General features: G+C 37.1%; 1 protein-coding gene across 3 annotated transcripts in view; it reads right to left on the reverse strand.

Moving 5' to 3' along the window:
• The window catches only part of UIMC1 (ubiquitin interaction motif containing 1), a 137,203-nt gene that overhangs the window by 110,713 nt on the left and 6,101 nt on the right, over window positions 1–20,389 (reverse strand). For 2 of the 3 annotated variants that reach the window (XM_029216204.1, XM_029216201.1), the window contains exon 2: window positions 12,749–12,903. In XM_029216204.1, coding sequence (XP_029072037.1) covers window positions 12,749–12,895 — 147 coding nt within the window. In that variant the 5' untranslated portion in view covers window positions 12,896–12,903. Of the gene's footprint in view, window positions 1–12,748; window positions 12,904–19,290; window positions 19,361–20,389 lie in introns of those variants that run through there. The other variant, XM_029216202.1, reaches the window with a different exon arrangement.

The following is a 20,389-nucleotide window of genomic DNA, read 5'->3' on the forward strand; positions in this document are numbered from 1 at the left end:
CCATAAAGAAAAAGAAATAATGCCATTTACAGCTACATGGATGGACCTAGAGATTATCATACTAAGCAAAGTAAGTCAGAAAGAAAAAGGGATTTCCCTGGTGGTCCAGTGATTAAGAATACGCCTTCCAATGCATGGGACGCAGGTTCAATTGCTGGTCAGGGAACTAAGATCCCACATGCCGCGGGGCAACTAACCCCATGTGCCACAACTAGAGAGCCCGCATGCCACACCACAACACAGCCAAAAATAAATAAATATTAAAAAAAAAAAAGAATCTGGGGCTTCCCTGGTGGCAGTGGTTGAGAGTCTGCCTGCCGATGCAGGGGACACGGGTTCGTGCCCCGGTCCGGGAAGATCCCACATGCCGCAGAGCAGCTAGGCCCCGTGAGCCATGGCCGCTGAGCCTGCGCATCCGGAGCCTGTGCTCCGCAACAGGAGAGGCCACAACAGTGAGAGGCCCGTGTACCACAAAAAAATAAAAATAAAAAATCTGCCTTCCAATACAGGGGATGCGAGTTACATCCTTGGTCAGGGAACTAAGATCCCACATGCCGCAGGGCAACTAAGCCTGCACGCCACAACCACCGAGCATGTGAGCCACAACTAGAAAGCCCGTGTTCTGCAACTACAGAGCCCACGCACTCTGCAGCCCCTGCGCTGCAACTACTGAGCCCACATGCCACAACTAGAGAGAAGCCTGCACGCCACAATGAAAGATCCTGCATGCCACAACGAAGACCCCGAGTGCTGCAACTAAGACCTGACACAGCCAAGAATAGAATAAATATTTTTAAAAAAGAGGGAAGACAAATACCATATGATATCACTTATATGTGTCATCTCACATATGACACAAATGAACTTATCTACGAAACAGAAACAGACTTGTGGTTGCCAGGGTGGGGGATAGAGGAGAGTTGGATTGGGAGTTTGGGACTAGCAGATGCAAACTATTATATATAGAATGGATAAACAACAAGATCCTATTGTATAGGACAGGGAACTATACTGAGTATCCTGTAATAAACCATAATGGAAAAGAATATGAGAAAGAATACGTATGTATATAAATGAATCACTTTGCTGTACACCAGAAACTAACACAACACTGTATATCAACTATACTTCAATAAAAAAATAAAATAAATAAACAGACTCACAGACATAGAAAACAAACTTATGGTTACCAAAGGGAAAAAGGGTGGGGAGAGATAAATTAGGAGCTGGGGGTTAACAGTAACACACTATTATATATAAAACAGATAAACAACAAGGTCCTACTGTATAGCACAGGGAACTATATTCAGTATCTTGTAATAACCTATAGTGGAAAAGAATCTGAGAAAGAATATATATATACATATCTGAATCACTTTGCTATACACCAAAAACTAATACAACATTGTAAACCAGCTACACTTCAATAAAAAATTAAAAAAAAAAAAAAAAAACTTGAGTGATCCAAAAAAGGTGCCCCCCCAAATCAAAAAAGGACATAAAGATGGCACAAATTAAAAACAAACATCAAGACAATATATTCAAATCTAACTATATCAATAACCACATAAAACTTGAATGGTCTAAATACCCAAATTAAAGACAGAGACTGTCAGAATGGTAATAAAGACTCAACTATATGCGCTGCCTACAAGAAATTCACATTTCTTTTACATTTAAATGAGATCCTTAAATTAAATTTAAATGTAATTTAAAAGAAAAATTTTAATTACATTTAAATGTAAAGATACAAAAAGATTCAAAATAAGAGGATGAAAACAGAAATACTACAGTAAAACAAGTCAAAAGAAAGCTTGATGGCCACAGCATAATGGAAATAACAACAAAGGAAACACACTCATGAGCTGCACTTAGAAAAAGTAACCCAGTGAAGAGACACAGAAACCTATGAAGGATTCTACACTAGATAACGAGGTTGACACACCTATAATATAAGGAACATTTGAGAAGTTTATAATGGTTTAAAATAGTTTTCTTTCAAAATGTTGGGACTGTTGAAAGTTTTAAATTTTACAGGCATAGGTTTTGATGTTTAAAACTTATTTTAAGGGAGAAAAATCCCTTGACGTTGCTTAAACATTAAAAGTAATTAAATTGTTAATTGGACTTGTGCAGTATTAACAGCTACGTCATACAGTAAATGTGGGGAAAATCCATTTAGAAAATGATAAATTGCTTTTCCAGAATTACCATTGTGGCATATTTTCAATTAGTTAATTGTAATTCATAGTAGCAAAAGTTACATTTTTAAAACTACTTGTATAAACATTTTTCCCAAATACTATGGTTCTTGTGCATAGTTTTTTTTTTAATATTTATTTTATTCATTTGGTTGCACTGGGTCTTGATTGCAGCTCACCAGCTCCTTAGTTGCAGCACATGTGCTCCTTAATTGTGGCCGGTGGGCTCCTTAGTTGCAGCTCGCCTCTCCTTAGTTGTGGCATGCGAACTCTTAGTTGCAGCATGCATGTGGGATCTAGCTCCCTGACCAGGGATCGAGCCCGGGCCCCCTGAATTGGGAGCATGGAGTCTTAACCAGTGTGGCACCAGGGAAGTCACTGTGCATAGTTTTTAAGAATCTTGGATTTAGAGACTGTCTTTTCACAAATTATAGGTTTTACAGAAATTGAAGAATTTTGACAGATAAAGTGTTGCTTCTATATAAGTAATGATTCTCTACCTTTTATCAAAAGTTCATCTTAGGGCTTCCCTGGTGGCGCAGTGGTTGAGAGTCTGCCTGCCGATGCAGGGGACACGGGTTCGTGCCTCAGTCCGAGAGGATCCCACATGCCGCGGAGCGGCTGGGCCCGTAAGCCATGGCCGCTGAGCCTGCACGTCCAGAGCCTGTGCTCCCCAACGGCAGAGGCCACAACAGTGAGAGGCCTGCGTACCGCAAAAAAAAAGTTCATCTTAATCTCCTACATTGTGTTACATTATACGGCTTCTCTGTAACAATGTGTAGTTTATATGCCTTTTTGTATCACAACCAGATAACCAACTAAAGTTGAAGTGACAATCCTACAAAATACAAAAGTCTTATTTCTGAAGACAATTTCAATTTGGGGAGTTTTGTTAAATCACATGACTTTCATGCACTGGGCAGAATGGACTATAGGAATGAATCTGGCTTTAGGGTTATTAACCTTCTTGAAGTCAACCATCTAAGATCCTATATAAGCACTAATGGACAAAATTCAAAACTAAATGATAAAAGTTTATTTTTGAGAAATGTCTCAAGTTTTGAAGGTTTTTTTTTTTAAGGAACACTCATTAAGGAAGTCACTGAAGTAGTATTTTTTAAACTGGAAAAAATCAATCCATGATGCCTGTAAAGTAAATCTAGGTAAATACCATATAAACTAAGCTAGTTGAAAACATGGCTATATTAGAAGGGAATTTTATTCTCATTCCTATATTATATATGTGACAGAATTGCAAAGAATGGAAATATTTATTTCTTCTAGGCAGCAGAAAACGTAAGAGTGACTCGTATTTAATAGTCTGTAATATTAACACATATGGACTATATATCAGGATGAAGCAGTGTTAACACAAGATAGCATTTCTAAAATATTATTTTGAACGTTAGGTCATTTGGTAATTTTCTATAGTTAAAAGATACTTCTCATGTTTTGAAACGAAATAAATGCGGGGAAATGGCTTAATTATAATTTTAGGCCCTCAGTTTGTAAGTTCCAGAAAAAGTGTATTTGCATGTGACAGGCATTGTATGCTTTAACCTCATGGATAACTATTTTTATCTACAGGTGAAAAGTTTTAATTATTTTAATAACTAGATATTTTGCTTTTCAGAGGTCTTAAAATGGAAGTAGACCCATTGTTTTGAGGGAATTCCATTACTTTATACAAAAACCAGTCATTCTACGTTTGGTCCTTAATAAAATTTTAATTTGGACAGATTTATTCCAGCTAAGCCATAAATGTTAACATGTAAACTTGTTTTTATTAAAGAATTGTCCTATGGGGACTTTCCTGGCAGTCCAGTGGTTAAGACCCATGCTTTGACTGCAGGGGGCATGGGTTCGATCCCTGGTCAGGGAACTAAGATCCTGCATGCCGCATGGCACGGTCAAAAAAAAAAAATTCCCCTATCAATAAAAAGAAGGGAACTCCCCAGCAGTCCAGTGGTTAGGACTCCACGCTTCCACTGCTGAGGACACAGATTCAATCCCTGATCGGGGAAGCAAAATCTCGCAAGTCACACAGCGCAGCCAAAAAAAAAAAGAAAACTGGAGTAGCTATATATTACTGTCATAAGAAGTAAATATCAGAGCAGAGATTATCACCAGTGATTAAAAAAAGGTTATTTCATAACAATAACGGGCTCAATCAAGAGAGAAAAATCCTAAATGTTCACACACCTAATAACAAAACTTCAAAATACATGAAACAAAAATTGACAGAACTGAAAAGAGAAATAGGCAAATCCACAATTATAGTCAAAGGCTATAATACTTCCCTCAAAATATTTGTAGAATATTTGGAGAAAAACAATAAGGATATAGTAAATTTGACAACATTATCAACCAACTTGACCATATTGACATTTATAGAAAACACCACCCAAAATACACATTCTTCTCAAGTACACACAGAATATTTACCAAGATAAATGATATTCTAGGTCATAAAACAAGTTTCAATCAATTTAAAAAGGATTCAAATGTACAAAGTATATACGACCAATGTAATTAAATCAGAAATAACTAACAGAAAAACCTAGAAAAATTTCCAAGTATTTAAAAACTAAATGTTGTACCTCTAAATAACCTATGAATCAAAGAAGAAATCAAAGGGAAATTAGAAAGTATTTTGAACTAAATGAAAATGAAAACACAACATGTAAAGAATTTGTGGGATGCTTTAGTAGTTCTTAAGCGAAAATTACACCATTAAACACCTATATTAGAAAAGAAGGTCTCTTGCTCAGCTTGACCTTAGCTTCCATTTAAGAAAGTAGAATCAAAAGAGAAAACGAAACTAAGCAGAAGAGGGACTTCCCTGGTGGTTCAGTGGGTAAGACTCTGCACTCCCAATGCAGGGGGTCCGCGTTTGATCCCTGGTCAGGGAACTAGATCCCGCATGCATGCTGCAACTAAGAGTCCGCATACCACAACTAAGAAGTCCGCATGTCGCAACTAAGAAGTCTGCATGCTGCAACTAAAGATCCCCCATGCTGCAACTAAGACCCGGTGCAGCCAAAATAAACAAATATATTTATAAATAAATAATAAAAAATAAAATAAGCAGAAGAAAGGAAATAAAGATCAAAGTAGAAATCAATTAAACTGAAAACAGAAAAATTAAACAGAAAATCAGTGAAGGCAAAAGTGATAAACCAGGCCAATCAAGATGAAGAAGAAAGAGCTGTATCAGGAATAAGAGAGGTGTTATCACCATACATTCTACAGATTTCAAAAGGTGTAACAACGAAATATTATAAACAACTATTTATGACAAGAAATTCAACAATGTAGTTGAAATGGACAAATTCCTTGAAATATACAATCAAAGCTTACTCAAGAAAAGAGATAACTTTAATAGCATTATATGTATTAACGAAGTTGAAATTGTAGTTAAAATCCTTTCCACAAACAAAACTTCAAGCCCAGATGATTTTACTGGCAAATTCTATCAAACATTTAAGTTAGAAATAATATAAACTCTTCTAAAAAATTGAAGAGGATACATTTCCTAACTCATTCTATAAAGCCAAAATTACCCTGACATCAAAACCAGATAAAGACATTATAAGAAAACTACAAACCAATAACCCTCATGAAGATACGTGCAAAAATCCTAAATGAAATTTTAGCAAATCAAATCCAACATCAGGAGCAAGGGAAGTTTATCCCAAGAATGCTGGATTGATTTAATATTCAAAGATCAATGTAATTCACCACTCTGCCAGACTGAAAAAGAAAAATTATAACTTCATGTCATACACTAAGAAAAAACATTTGAAAAACAAACACTGTATGCTAACACATATATATGGAATATAAAAAAATGGTTCTGAAGAACGTAGGGGCAGGACAGGAATAAAGACGCAGACGTAGAGAATGGACTTGAGGACACGGAGAGGGGGAAGTGAGAGAGTGCCATGGACATATATACAGTACCAAATGTAAAATAGATACCTAGTGGGAAGCAGCAGCACAGCACAGGGAGATCAGCTTGGTGCTTTGTGACCACCTAGAGGGGTGGAATAGGGAGGGTGGGAGGGAATGCAAGAGGGAGGGGATATGGGGATATATGTATATGTATAGCTGATTCACTCTGTTATAAGGCAGAAACTAACACACCATTGTAAAGCAATTATACTCCAATAAAGATGTTAAAAAAGAAAAAAGAAAAAACATTTGACAAAATCCAATACCCATTCCTGATCAAAACTCTCAGATGGTTTTACTTTTAGAGCACATAGTTATGCCTAAGCTCTCTTTCATAAAGGGTTGAACAGATACTAACAACAAAACAAATGCTATGAGATTCAAAAAACTATTCTCTAAAAGATGGAGAAAAAAATGGCAGACAGGAATTTATCTTTCCATTTCCAGGAAAGCTAAAACTTATCCAACTGAAATACTTCAAATTTACAACTGAGAATCCTGAAAATGGGGAATTGAAGATTGAAGAAGACAAGAATAAATACAGGTGGACCCTGAACAACGAGAGGGTTATGGGTACCGACCCTCCGCAGAGTCAAAAAATTGTGTATAACTTACAGGCGGCACCCTATATATACACGGATCCTCCATATCTGCAAATCCTCCATAACTGCAGTTCTGCATCTGCAGGTTCAACCAACCACAGATCATGTAATACAGTAATATTTACTATTGAAAAAAATCCATGTATAAGTGGACTCATGCAGTTCAAACCTGTGTTGTTCAAGGATCAACTGTAGATCCAATTCATCAACTGGCCCCATGGATTGTTTTGGGACCAACAGAATCCAACTGGTTGCTGATCCTTATGTGCATCTTTCTTCAGGCAGTGAGGCAGATGATCCAACTGATATCAAAGAAGTGATTTCATGATACAGCACGCTTTTTGTACTCTCTTATATAAATGTGTTTCTTACAATATGTCTACCAGCTTATATCATACAATAGAAGCTTTTAATAAACAGTTACTATGTACTGCAGACTTATTATGTGTCAGGTACTTTAAATACATCACCTCATTTAATTCCTCTCAAAATTCCTGTAAGGACTTCCCAGGTGGCACAGTGGTTAAGAATCCGCCTGCCAATGCAGGGGACATGGGTTCGATCCCTGGGCTGGAAGATCCCACATGCCACGGAGCAACTAAGCCCATACACCACAACTACTGAGCCTGTGCTCTAGAGCCCACGAGCCACAACTACTAAGCCCACGAGCCACAACTACTAAGCCCACGTGCCACAACTACTAAAGCCCACGCACCTAGAGCCCGTGCTCCACAACAAGAGAAGCCACCGCAATGAGAGGCCTGCACACCGCAACAAAGAGTAGCCCCCGCTTGCCACAACTAGAGAAAGCCCATGTGAAGCAACGAAGACCCAACACAGCCAAAAATAAAATAAATTTATTAAAAAAAAAAAGATACATGCACCCCTATGTTCATAGCAGCACTGTTCACAATAGCCAAGATATGGAAACAACCTAAATGTCCATCAACAGATGAGTGGAGAAAGGAGATGTGATACATATATACAATGGAATGCTACTCAGCAATAAAAGAGAACGAAATAATGCCATTTGCAGCAACATGGATGCAACTAAAGATTATCATACTGAGTGAAGTAAGTCAGAAAGAGAAAGACAAATACCATATGATATCACTTACATGTGGAATCTAAAATACAACATGAACCTATCTATGAAACAGAAACAAAATCACGGACATAGAGAACAGATTGGTGGTTGCCAAAGGGGGAGTGGGTTGGGGGAGGGATGGAGTGGGAGGTTGGGGTTAGCAGCTGTAAACTTTTATATATAGAGTGGATAAACAACAAGTTCCGACTGTATAGCACTATATAGAGAACTATATCTGGTATCCTATGATAAACCACAATGGAAAAGAATATTTTTAAAAAAGAATGTATATATACATACATATACAAAAAACTGAATCACTTTTCTATACAGCAGTAATTAACACAACATTTTAAATCAATTATACTTCAATTTAAAAAAGAAAGGGAGGGACGGAGGGAGGAAGGAAGGAAGGAAGGAAGGAAGAAAAAAGTAAGACATTTCCTGGCTTCTTCTGCACCAGAGAACTAGAATGTTTTCTTGAAGAAATATTGAAATAAATAAAACAGCAGCACCAACAAGTAAAGCTTAATACAGGTATTTTTTGATAATGTCTACTAATATAGGCCAAGCACTATTGTTAGGTATTTAAGATACAAAATTCTTAACCTCTAGGAAATCATGGTCTAGTGTTAAAGGCAGTAAAACACAGCGGCAGTTTCAAAACGGTGTGACAATCAATACTACAGAAATATAGGTTCTATGAAAGCACAAGAGATGGCCAACTGACCCCAATCTTGGAAGATCTGCAAGGACCACCCCCCGCCCGCCAAAGAAACTGACATCTAAGCTGAAGAATAAATTAAAGTTACTGCTGTCAGCAGTGCAAAGAGCAGAAGAAATATCAAGTAATTCATTTAATTTTAACCTCACAGCCCAAAAGAACGACTGTACCAACTACTTTTTTACACTGTAAAACAAAGTCTTTTTAAAAAATGCACAAAAATACCAAGATACTAAAAGAACATAAAGTAATATTAAAAATTAGTTGGTGCAGGCTTCCCTGGTGGCGCAGTGGTTGAGAGTCCGCCTGCCAATGCAGGGGACACGGGTTCGTGCCCCAGTCTGGGAGAATCCCGCAAAAAAAAAAAAAAAAAAGAAAAATTAGTTGGTAGACCAGTTTTATGAACAAATCCTAGTAAATCTTAAAGAACAGAAAATTCCTCTACTATTTAAACTGGTAGAACATTAAAATAATGAAAAGCTTCCTCTATTTTATACCATAAACCTAATCCTAAAAATCTGATGAAAACAATACCAAAAAAAGACAATTACATAAAACAAACGCCACTAGGAATACAGATGCAAACTCATAAATGATATACCAAGAAAGAAAATTCAATATTATGTTAATGTAATACATCATGACCAAGTAAGATTTACTCCAGAAATGCGAAGATGTTCCAAAATTTAAAACTGTATTAATATATAATATTAACTGATAACAGGAGAAAAACTGTATCATCATCTTGCTAAATAATGAAATTTGATTAAATACTTGATTAAACATACATTTCTAAAAATACTAATAGTAAATAAGCAGTTAAAGAATATTTCTGAAACATAATAAAGAACAGAAATATGAAACATATAGCAAAACATCAGAATACTTCCACAATTAAATTCAAGATAAAGATGTACTCTATCACTGACATCAATCAACATTATTGTGGAGTCTATAGTCAATGCAATAAAACAAGCAAAAAAGTTAATTGTAAACACTAGAAAGGAAAAGAGAAAAATTATCATTATTAGCAGATATAAGTGCCTATCTAAAAAACATAAGATAATCAACTGAATATTTATTTCAAAAATATGTTATAGATCAATGGAACAAAATAGAAAATCCAAAAACTAACCTATTTACAGACAAGATTTTAATTTACAATAAAGGTGAAATTTCAAATCTTTGGAGAAAGGATAGATTGCTGAAAAACATTGGTAGAAGTGCCTAACCACTGAGACTCAGTTTTTCAATATAAATGTACACTGTTTAGAGACACATGTAAATGTGGTAGCAATGTAAAGAAAAGAATGGAAAAGATAAATATAGTAGTTACCTCTGGATGTGTGGAAAGAGACGCATTTGGGGAGGGTCCACACTAAGTCAAGAGGGCTTCAAATATGGTGAATATATGTGTTCAGATGCTTTTTTTTAAACTATGCATTTACATATTATGCACTCTCCTGTACATACAATATATTTGACAATTTTTTAAAATTTAATGAGATAAATCTGTATGTGCTGAGAAAGATCTACAAGTAATATTAAGTGAAAAAGCAAAACATTATGTGTCACATGATTCGTTTCCTGTAAAAGTTTTTATTGATGGTATGATGGATAAAGATTTTTTTTTTCTGGAAGAATACAGAAGAAACTGTTACCTTTCATTAAATGTACACTGACTCAGATGTACATCCTCATTTTACACCTTTCTACACTGTTTTATTTTCAAACACTTTTGAACTGTTTTTATTCTGTTTTGATTTTTTAACAGGCATGTATATAACTTTTTTTTTTTTTTGCGGTACGCGGGCCTCTCACTGTTGTGGCCTCTCCCGTCGCGGAGCACAGGCTCTGGACGCGCAGGCTCAGTGGCCATGGCTCACGGGCCCAGCCGCTCCGCGGCATGTGGGATCTTCCCGGACCGGGGCATGAACCCGTGTCCCCTGCATCGGCAGGCGGACTCCCAACCACTGAGCCACCAGGGAAGCCCTAACTTTTTAATATACATGTACATGTATAACTATTTTACTCTTGTCAATATTAAGTTTAGTTATCCAAATAGTAGCATCAATGGATTGTTCTCTTCTTTATACTTTTATACTTTAAAGAAGAACTATTTAGACAAAATCCTAATTAAAAATCAGACTACAAGAACGTTCCCCCCCAGAAAAACAAATATCCAACAGAAATATGAAAAACTGTTCCATCTTGCTTATTATTAAAAACATACTTCTGATTATCAAGTTGGGAAAAATAAAAAATGTCATAAGTCTTTGCAGGGAACAAGGAAATTAACACACTACTGATAAGAATATAAATGAGACTATTCAGACTGTAAAGGTTCTGATAGAGTATACCACATTAAAATTCTAAACTGATTTTGTAGGGATTATGGAGTCAAGGATTTCTAAGCAAGCAAGTACAAAGATCTAAAATTTAAATTCTTAGAAAAGAGCTGGAGTAAGCTAAGTGAAATTTAGAGAGAAAAAACTGAAGGCAGAGAAGCAAGTTAAGAGTCTGCTATAAGAACTCAAATAACAAGTGATCAAGAAAATAAATGAAAAATGAAACAGGAAGGACAGATGTGAGTGTCATTTAAGAGGTTAAACGCTAAAGGATGTGGGACTCCCCTGGTGGTCCAGTGGTAAAGAATCCGCCTCCCAATGCAGGGGATGCGGGTTCAATCCCTGGTCGGGGAACTAAGATCCCACATGCCACGGGGCAACTACTGAGCCCGCACACCTCAACTAGAGAACTGTGTGCCTCAAACTACAAAGCCCACGTGCTCTGGAGCCCGAAAGCCACAACTACAAAGACCAACAAGCTCTGGAGCCCATGCACCACAATCAGAGAGAGAAAACCCTCGCACCACAACGAAGATCCCACATGCCGCAACAAAGACCCGACACAGCCAAAAATAAAAATAAATTTAAAAAAAAAAGAAAAATCATATTAGAAAAGCTAAAGGATATGGTGAATCATTTGTGGTGAATGATTAGGTATAAAACATGAGGTAGATGAAAGAGTTAGGGATAATTCTGAGCTTTATAACTTGAGGTAAATGAGTGGTTCTACCATCAAATGAGATAGAAGATAAAGAAGAGCGAGAGGTAAACTTAGAGGAAAAAACTATGACTTACTTCACTGGCTTACTGGATGTGACCTATAGACAGGTACAAATCTCCAATTAACAAATGGAAACAGGGAACAAAGGAAAGATGTTAAGATCTATTACAGCACTGTCCAACAAAGCTTTCTACAATGAAGGAAATGTTCTATACCTGGGCTAACACAGCAGGTACTAGAGGTGACTAGTGCAAGAAAGGAACTGATTTTTCCTTGTGTTTAATTTTAATTAATTTAAATTTAAATAGCTACAGGTGGCTAGTTGCTACCACATTGGACAGAGTATATCTAGAGACTTAAAAGGCATTTCCATTGTCTTTCTCTCACTTTCCAAACATATGAAAATTAAGATTCACATCTAACTTATTCAAATAGTTTTAAAATATCACCTTCAGTTAATATAAAACTGAGGAACTATGATCCATCCTCAGCCAAACAGTATGATTTCTTTCTTTTAAGTAATTCTTTTTTTTTTTTTCGGTACGCGGGCCTCTCACTGTTGTGGCCTCTCCCGTTGTGGAGCACAGGCTCCGGACGCGCAGGCCCAGCAGCCATGGCTCATGGGCCCAGCCGCTCCGTGGCATGTGGGATCTTCCCAGACCGGGGCACAAACCCGTGTCCCCTGCATCGGCAGGCGGACTCTCAACCACTGTGCCACCAGGGAAGCCCTTAAGTAATTCTTAATTCCATTTACAAATCAAAATGAAGCTAAGTAAAAACTGCATGGTCAGGACTTCCCTGACGGTCCAGTGGTTAAAACTTCGCCTTCCAATGCAGGGGGTGCGGGTTTGATCCCTGGTCGGGGAGCTAAGATCCCACATGCCTCCCGGCCAAGAAACCAAAACATAAAACAGAAGAAATATTGTAACAAATTCAATAAAGACTTAAAAATGGTCAACAACAAAAAAAAAAACCTTAAAAAAATTTTTTAAATTTTTAAAAAAATCAAAAAACTTCATGGTGTCATTAAGGTATATTCTCACAAAACAAACCAGTCACAGATAAGGAGGCCTGGTCTGAGACCTAGTGCTCTACTCTTCATAATACTGACCTCTCCATCACTATCAGATATCACAATGAATGCATCCTCAAGTCTACGCTTCTTCTTCACATTGACAGGACTGGTAGTTTCTATATCTTTCTTCTCCAGGTTCTGAGCTTCAGAGACTTCTTTAATTTTTTTCTTTCTCCGTGGCATCCTTTTGTCTGAAATACAACGAAAAATAATTTAAAGTATAAGTTTTTTAGATGCGATTTGTAATTTGGTCATGTAAAAAAAAAGGTATGCATCTAACAGAAGTAAAACTGGATTTCTGAACTCTTCTACTACTCATTAAGATTTGTATTTTTTCTATAAAGGAAAAAATACATATATAAATATATAAACCTCATCTCTTCAGCGATATTTCAATAGGAAAAATACAATAATTTATCCTAGTTCCTTAAACATTAACTTAAATAATTGGTCCTCTTGACTATATATTATTATTTATTTAAAAGTTTTTTTTTAATACCAATGCCTCAACCCAATAAAGGACATCTTCAAAATACCCACTGCTAATATCATACTTAAAGGTGAAAGACTAAATGCTTTCCTCTTAGGACAGGAACAAGACAAGAATGTCTGCTTTCATCATTTCTATTGAACATTATACTGGAGGCTCTAGACAGGTCAATTAAGCAAGAAGAAGAAATAAAAGACATCCAAATAGGAAAGGAAGAAGTAAAACTACTGCCTTTTGTAGATGGCATGATCTTGTATTCAAAAAAAAAGAACTAAGAAATCCACTAAAAAACTGTTATAATTAATTAAAGAGTTCAGCAAGATTGCTGGATACAAGGTAAATATACAAAAATCAATTATACTGTTATCTACTAGCAATAAATAATCCAAAAATGAAAATTTTAAATTCCATTCTTAATAGCATCAAAAATAATAAAATTCTTAAATAATAATAAAATTCTTAACAAAATTTAACAAAAGTGCAAGACCTGCAACTGAAAACTTTAAAATATTGTTGAAAGATATAAAAGATCTAAGTAAATGCAAAGACATCCCATGTTCATGAATTGGAAGACCTGACATTGTTAAGACAACAGTATTCCCCAAATTGCTCTACAGATACAACATAATCCCTAATACAATTCCTATTGGCTTTTTTGTAGACATAGACAAGTTGATCCTAAAATTCACATGGAAAAACAGAGGTCCCAGAATAGCCAAAATAATCTTGAAAAAAGGGAACAAAGCTGAAGGACTCACACATCTCAATTTCAAAACTTACTACAAAGCTATATCATCAAGACCGTGTGGCACTGGCACAAGAATAGAAATAAAGATAAATGGAATAGAAGAACTATTCATTATATGAGAGTCAGGAAAACACCCACACGTTTGCTATCAATTGCTTTCGACAAAGGTACCAAGATAGTTCAATGGGCAAAGTATAAGTTTCTTCAACAAATGGTACTGGGACAACCAGATATCCAAATGCAAAAGAATGAAACTGGACCTCTACCTCACATAATAAAGAACTGCACGAAATAAATGGATCAAAGACCTGAATGAAAGAGCAAAACCTATAAAATTCTTAAGCAAAACATATGCATAAAGCTTTGTCATCTTGGACAGGCAATAGTTTGTTAAATATGACATAAAAAGCATAAACAACAATGGGACTTCCCTGGTGGCGCAGTGGTTAAGAATCCACCCGCCAATGCATGGGACATGGGTTCAAGCCCTGGTCCGGGAAGATCCCACATGCCACACAGCAACTAAGCCCATGCACCACAACTACTGAAGCCTGCATGCCTAGAGCCCATGCTCTGCAAAAGAGAAGCCATCGCAGTGAAGCACACGCACCGCAATGAAGAGCAGCCCCCACTTGCCGCAACTAGAGAAAGCCTGTGCGCAGCAACAAAGACCCAACGCAGCCAAAAATAAATAAATAAAATAAACATATGTATTTTTTTTAAAAAGCATAAGCAACAAAAGAAAGAACAGATAAACTGGGCTTCATCTTATTAAAAACCTTTGTGCTCCAAACCATAATATTAAGAAAAGTTTAAAAAAATAATAAATGGGAAAAATATTTGCAAAGCATCTATGTAATAAAGGAACTGTATACAGAATATATAAAGAACTCTTGCAACTCAACAGTAAAAGGGCAAATAAACCAACTATAAAATGGGCAAAGAATATGAACACACATTTCTCCAAAGAAGATATATAAATGACCAGTAAGCACATGAAAAGGTGTTCAACACAATTAGTCATCAGGCAAATGCAAAGCCCACTAATGATTGCTATAAAAAAAAAATGGAAAACAACAAGTGCTGACGAGGATATGGAGAAATTGGAATCCTAGTATATTGTTGATGGGAATGTAAAATGGTGCAGTCACTGTGGGGGGAAAAAAGAAGGAATGAAGTATTAATACAGGCTACAACATGAATAAACCTTGAAAACATGTTTAGTCAAAGAAGGCAGTCACAAAATATCACATTTTATATGAACCATCCAGAAGAGCAAATCTATAAACATAGAAAGTAGATTAGTGGTTGTCAAGGACAGGGGGATTGGAAGAGTTGAAGAGTAACCACTAAGGGGCAAAGAGATTTCTTTTTTGAGGTAATAAAATGTTTTAAAATTCTGTACTTTTCAACTGTATGTTTTTTAATTGAAAATATAATTGATGTACAATATTATGTTATTTTCAGGTATATTAGATAGTGATTTGACATTTGCATACATTATGAAATGATCACCATAATAAGTCTAGTAACTCATCTGCCCCCATACAAAACTATTAAAATATTACTGACCATATTCCTTATGCTATTACATCCTCGTGGCTTATTTATCTTTTAACTAGAGATTTATACCTCAATCCCTTTCATCAATTTTGCCCCATCTCCAATCCCCCTCCCCTTTGGCAACCACCAGTTTATTCTCTGTATCTATGAGTCTGTTTTGTTTTGTTTTTTAGATTCCACATGTAAGTGAGATCACACATCTGTACTTGTCTTTTTCTGTCAGACTTATTTCACTTAGCATAATACCCTCTAGATCTATCTATGCTGCTCCAAATGGCAAAATTTCATTTTTTTATGGCTCAGTAATATTTCACTGTGTGTGTGTTTGTGTGTATGACTTCTTCTTTATCCACTAACATATCAATAGACATTTAGGTTGCTTCCATATCTTGGTTACTGTAAATAATGCTGCAATTAACACTGGTGTGCATATATCTTTTCAAATTAGTGTTTTTGTTTTCTTCGGGTAAATACTCAGAAGTGAAATTGCTGGATTATATGACAGTTCTGTTTTTTAATTTCAATTGTATAGTTTAAGTGGGTGGATTATATGGTAAGTGAATCATATCTCAAAATTGTGGGGGGTTTTTTATTTTAAGAAAACAGCAAATGTTGTCAAGGATGTGGAGAAATTTTTTATAAATTTATTTATTTATTGGCTGCGTTGGGTCTTTGCTGCTGTGTGAGGGCTTTCTCTAGTTGCAGCAAGCAGGGACTACTCTTCATTGCGGTGCACGGGCTTCTTATTGTGGTGGCTTCTCTTGTTGCGGAGCACCGGCTCTAGGCATGCGGGCTTCAGTAGTTGTGGCACACGGGCTCAGTAGCTGTGGCTCACAGGCGCTAGAGCACAGGCTCAGTAGTTGTGGCACATGGGCTTAGTTGCTCCACGGCATGTGGGATCTTCCTGGACCAGGGCTCGAACCCATGTCCCCTGAGTTGGCAGGCAGATTCTTAACCACTGCACCACCAAGGAAGTCCCAAGGATGCAGAGAAATTAAAACTTTCATCCACTGCTAGTGAGAATATAAAATTCTGCAGCTGCTGTGGAAAATACCTTGGCAATTCCTCAAAAAGTTAAAATACACTTAGCAATTCTACTCCCAGATAAACACCCAAGAAAATTAAAAAGTATTCAAAAAAAAAAACTTGTACTTAAATGTTCATAACAGCCTTAATCATAATAGCCAAAAAATGTAAATGACCCAAATGATGAATGGATACACAAAATGTGGGACATCCATAAAATGGAATATTGGTCAGCCTTAAAAAGGAATAAAGTACTAATACATGCTACAACATGGATAAACCTTGAAAACATTATGTTAAATGAAAGCAGCCAGACACAAAAGCCCACATATTGTATGATTCTGTCTATATGAAACATCCTGAATAGACAAATCTACAGAGACAGAAAGCAGATTAAGACTGCTAGAAGTTGGAGGAGAGAGAAATATAGACTGACTACTTAATGACTATAGGGTTTCTTTTTGGGGTGATGAAAATGTTTAAAATTAGAAAGTGGTGATAGCTGCACAACATTTTGAAGGTACGAAAAGCTATTAAATTATACACTTTAAAATGACTAAATTGTTGGATTTTATGTTCTATGAATTCTACCTAAATTAAAAAAAAACCTCCCCAGGTGATTTTACATTATAACCAAAGCAGAGACTTAATGACTTAAATAGTCACTGATTTAAAAAGAACAACCTTAGGACTTCCCTGGTGGCGCAGTGGTTAAGAATCCACCTGCCAATGCAGGGGACACAGGTTCGAGCCCTGGTCCGGGAAGACCCACATGCCACAGAGCAACTAAGCCCGTGTGCCACAACTACTGAGCCTGAGTGCCACAACTACTGAAGCCTACGGGCCTAGAGCCCACGCTCCACAACAAGAGAAGCCACCACAATGAGAAGCCCACGCACCACAACGAAGAGTAGCCCCCACTTGCCACAACTAGAGAAAGCCCGTGCGCAGCAACGAAGACCCAACACGGCCAATAAATAAATAAATTTATTTTTAAAAAAAAAAGAACAACCTTAGGGACTTCCCTGGTGGCATAGTGGATATGACTCCACGCTCCCAATGCAGGGGACCCAGGTTTGATCCCTGGTCAGGGAACTAGGTCCCACATGCACGCTGCAACTAAGAGTTCGCATGCCACAACTAAGGAGCCTGCCTGCCGCAACTAAAACCTAACACAACCAAATTATTTTTTTTTAAGGCAAAGCAATTTAAAAAAAAAAAAAAAGAACAACCTTAACTGTGTTACAAACTGCTCAAATTGTTTAATCATCCAACTACTCCTAAGGGAAATGTTACATCTTATTATCAAAAAAAGTCTGTACAGGGCTTCCCTGGTGGTGCAGTGGTTAGGAGTCCGCCTGCCGATGCAAGGGACGCGGGGATTCGTGCCCCGGTCCGGGAGGATCCCACGTGCCACGGAGCGGCTGGGCCCGTAAGCCGTAGCCACTGAGCCTGCGCGTCCGGAGCCTGTGCTCCGCAACGGGAGGGGCTACAGCAGTGAGAGGCCCATGTACCACAAAAAAAAAAAAAAAAAGTCTGTACAATCCTAGTATTAAGGGAGGATAGTAATAAAATGTACACCCAAACGCTTCCAATCCAGAGTCATTCACAAAACCATTCCCTATCATAAGAATGGAAGCTAAACACAAATTTCTATTCTTAATGCATATTTTTTAATGACTTAAGTCTTGAAGAAATCACACAGAAAAGAAGAAAATATTAAGCTAATAGGTAAATTTTTTACTGTAGTATAGATGATTTACAATATTGTGTTGGTTCCAGGTGTACAGCAAGGTGATTCGGTTTTTTTTTTTTTTCAGATTATTTTCCCTTACAGGTTATTATAAGATACCAAATACTGTTGTTCCCTGTGTTATACAGTAAATCCTTGCTGCTTATCCATTTTATGTATAGTAGTTTGTATCTGTTAATCCCCTACTCCTAATTTATCCCTCCCCACCCTTCCCTTTCCCCATTGGTAACCGTAAGTTTGTTTTCTATGTCTGTGAGTCTGTTTCTGTTTTATATACAGGTTCATTTGTATTATTTTTTAGATTCCACATATAAGTATTATTATATACTTGTCTTTCTGTCTGACTTCACTTAGTATGATAATCTCTAGGGCCATCCATGTTGTTGCAAATGGCATTATTTCATTCATTTTCATGGCTGAGTAATATTCCATTTTACACACACACACACACACACACACACACACACACACACACACACACACCCCACATCTCCTTAAACCAATCGTCTACTGATGGGCATCTAGGTTGTTTCCATGTCTTGGCTATTGTAAATAGTGCTGTTATGAACATTAGGGTGTCTGTATCTTCTCAAATTAGAGGTTTTGGTTTTCGTTTTATACAGCAGATCAAATTAGAGTTTTTTTCATCTTTTCTGCATATATGCCTAGGAGTAGGATTACTGGATCATATGGTATCTCTACTTTTACTTTTTTAAGGAACTCCATAACTGTTTTCCATAGTGGCTGCGTCAATTTACATTCCCACCAACAGTATAAAAGGGTTCCCTTTTCTCCACACTCTCTCCAGCATTTGTTATTTGTAGACTTTTTGATAGTCATTTTGACCAGCGTGAGGAATCACAAGATCTGAGATATGCCTGTATATGAAATTCTAGAAAAGACTAATATAATCAATAGTGAAAAGAAAACAAACAAGTAATTGCCTCAGGGCAGACTGGGGGAGAGAGAGAAATGACTGATAACAGGCACAAGGGTACCTCCTGAGATAAGTGTTCTGTATCTTGATTATGGTGGTGGTGGGCTTCCCTGGTGGCGCAGTGGTTGAGAGTCCGCCTGCCGATGCAGGGGACACGGGTTCGTGCCCCAGTCCCGGAAGATCCCACACGCCGCGGAGCGGCTGGGCCCGTGAGCCATGGCCGCTGAGTCTGTGTGTCCGGAACCTGTGCTCCACAACGGGAGAGGCCACAACAGTGAGAGGCCCTTGTACCGCCAAAAAAAAAAAAAAAAAAATTAGCCAGAGTGGTGCTGGGAAAACTGGACAGCTCTACATGTAAAAGAATGAAATTAGAACACTCCCTAACACCATACACAAGAATAAAACTCAAAATGGATTAAAGACCTAAATGTAAGGCTGGACACTATAAAGCTCTTAGAGGAAAACATAGGCAGAGCACTCTCTGACATAAATCACAGCAAGATCTTTTTTAAAAGACCCACCTCCTAGACTAATGAAAATAAAAACAAAAATAAACAATGGGACCTAATTAAACTTAAAAGCTTTTGCACATAAAAGGAAACTATAACAAAATGAAAAGCCAACCCTCAGAAAGAGAGAAAATATTTGCCAGCGGATTAATCTCCAAAATATACAAAGAGCACATGCAACTCAATATCAAAAATACAAACAACCCAATCAAAACATGGGCGGAAGACCTAAATAGACATTTCTCTAAAGAAGACATACAGGTGGCCAATAAACACATGAAAAGATGCCCAAGATCACTAATTATTAGAGAAATGCAAATCAAAACTACAATGAGGTATCACCTCACACCAGTCAGAAGGGCCATCAAAAAAAATCTACAAACAATAAATACTGGAGAGGGTGTGAAGAAAAGGAAACCCTCTTGCACTGCTGGTGGGAATGTAAATTGATACAGACACTATGGAGAACAGCATGGGGGTTCCTTAAAAAACTAAAAACAGAACTGCCATATGACCCAGCAATCCCACTCCTGGGCATATACCTGGAGAAAACCATAATTCAAAAAGATACATGCACTCAAATGTTCATTGCAGCGCTATTTACAATAGCCAGGACATGGAGCAAACCTAAATGTCCATCGACAGAAAAAT

This window comes from Monodon monoceros, unplaced genomic scaffold, assembly GCF_005190385.1.
Source record: "Monodon monoceros isolate NGI ecotype Baffin Bay Population unplaced genomic scaffold, NGI_Narwhal_1 Super_Scaffold_12, whole genome shotgun sequence".
Taxonomy (NCBI): Eukaryota; Metazoa; Chordata; class Mammalia; order Artiodactyla; family Monodontidae; genus Monodon; species Monodon monoceros.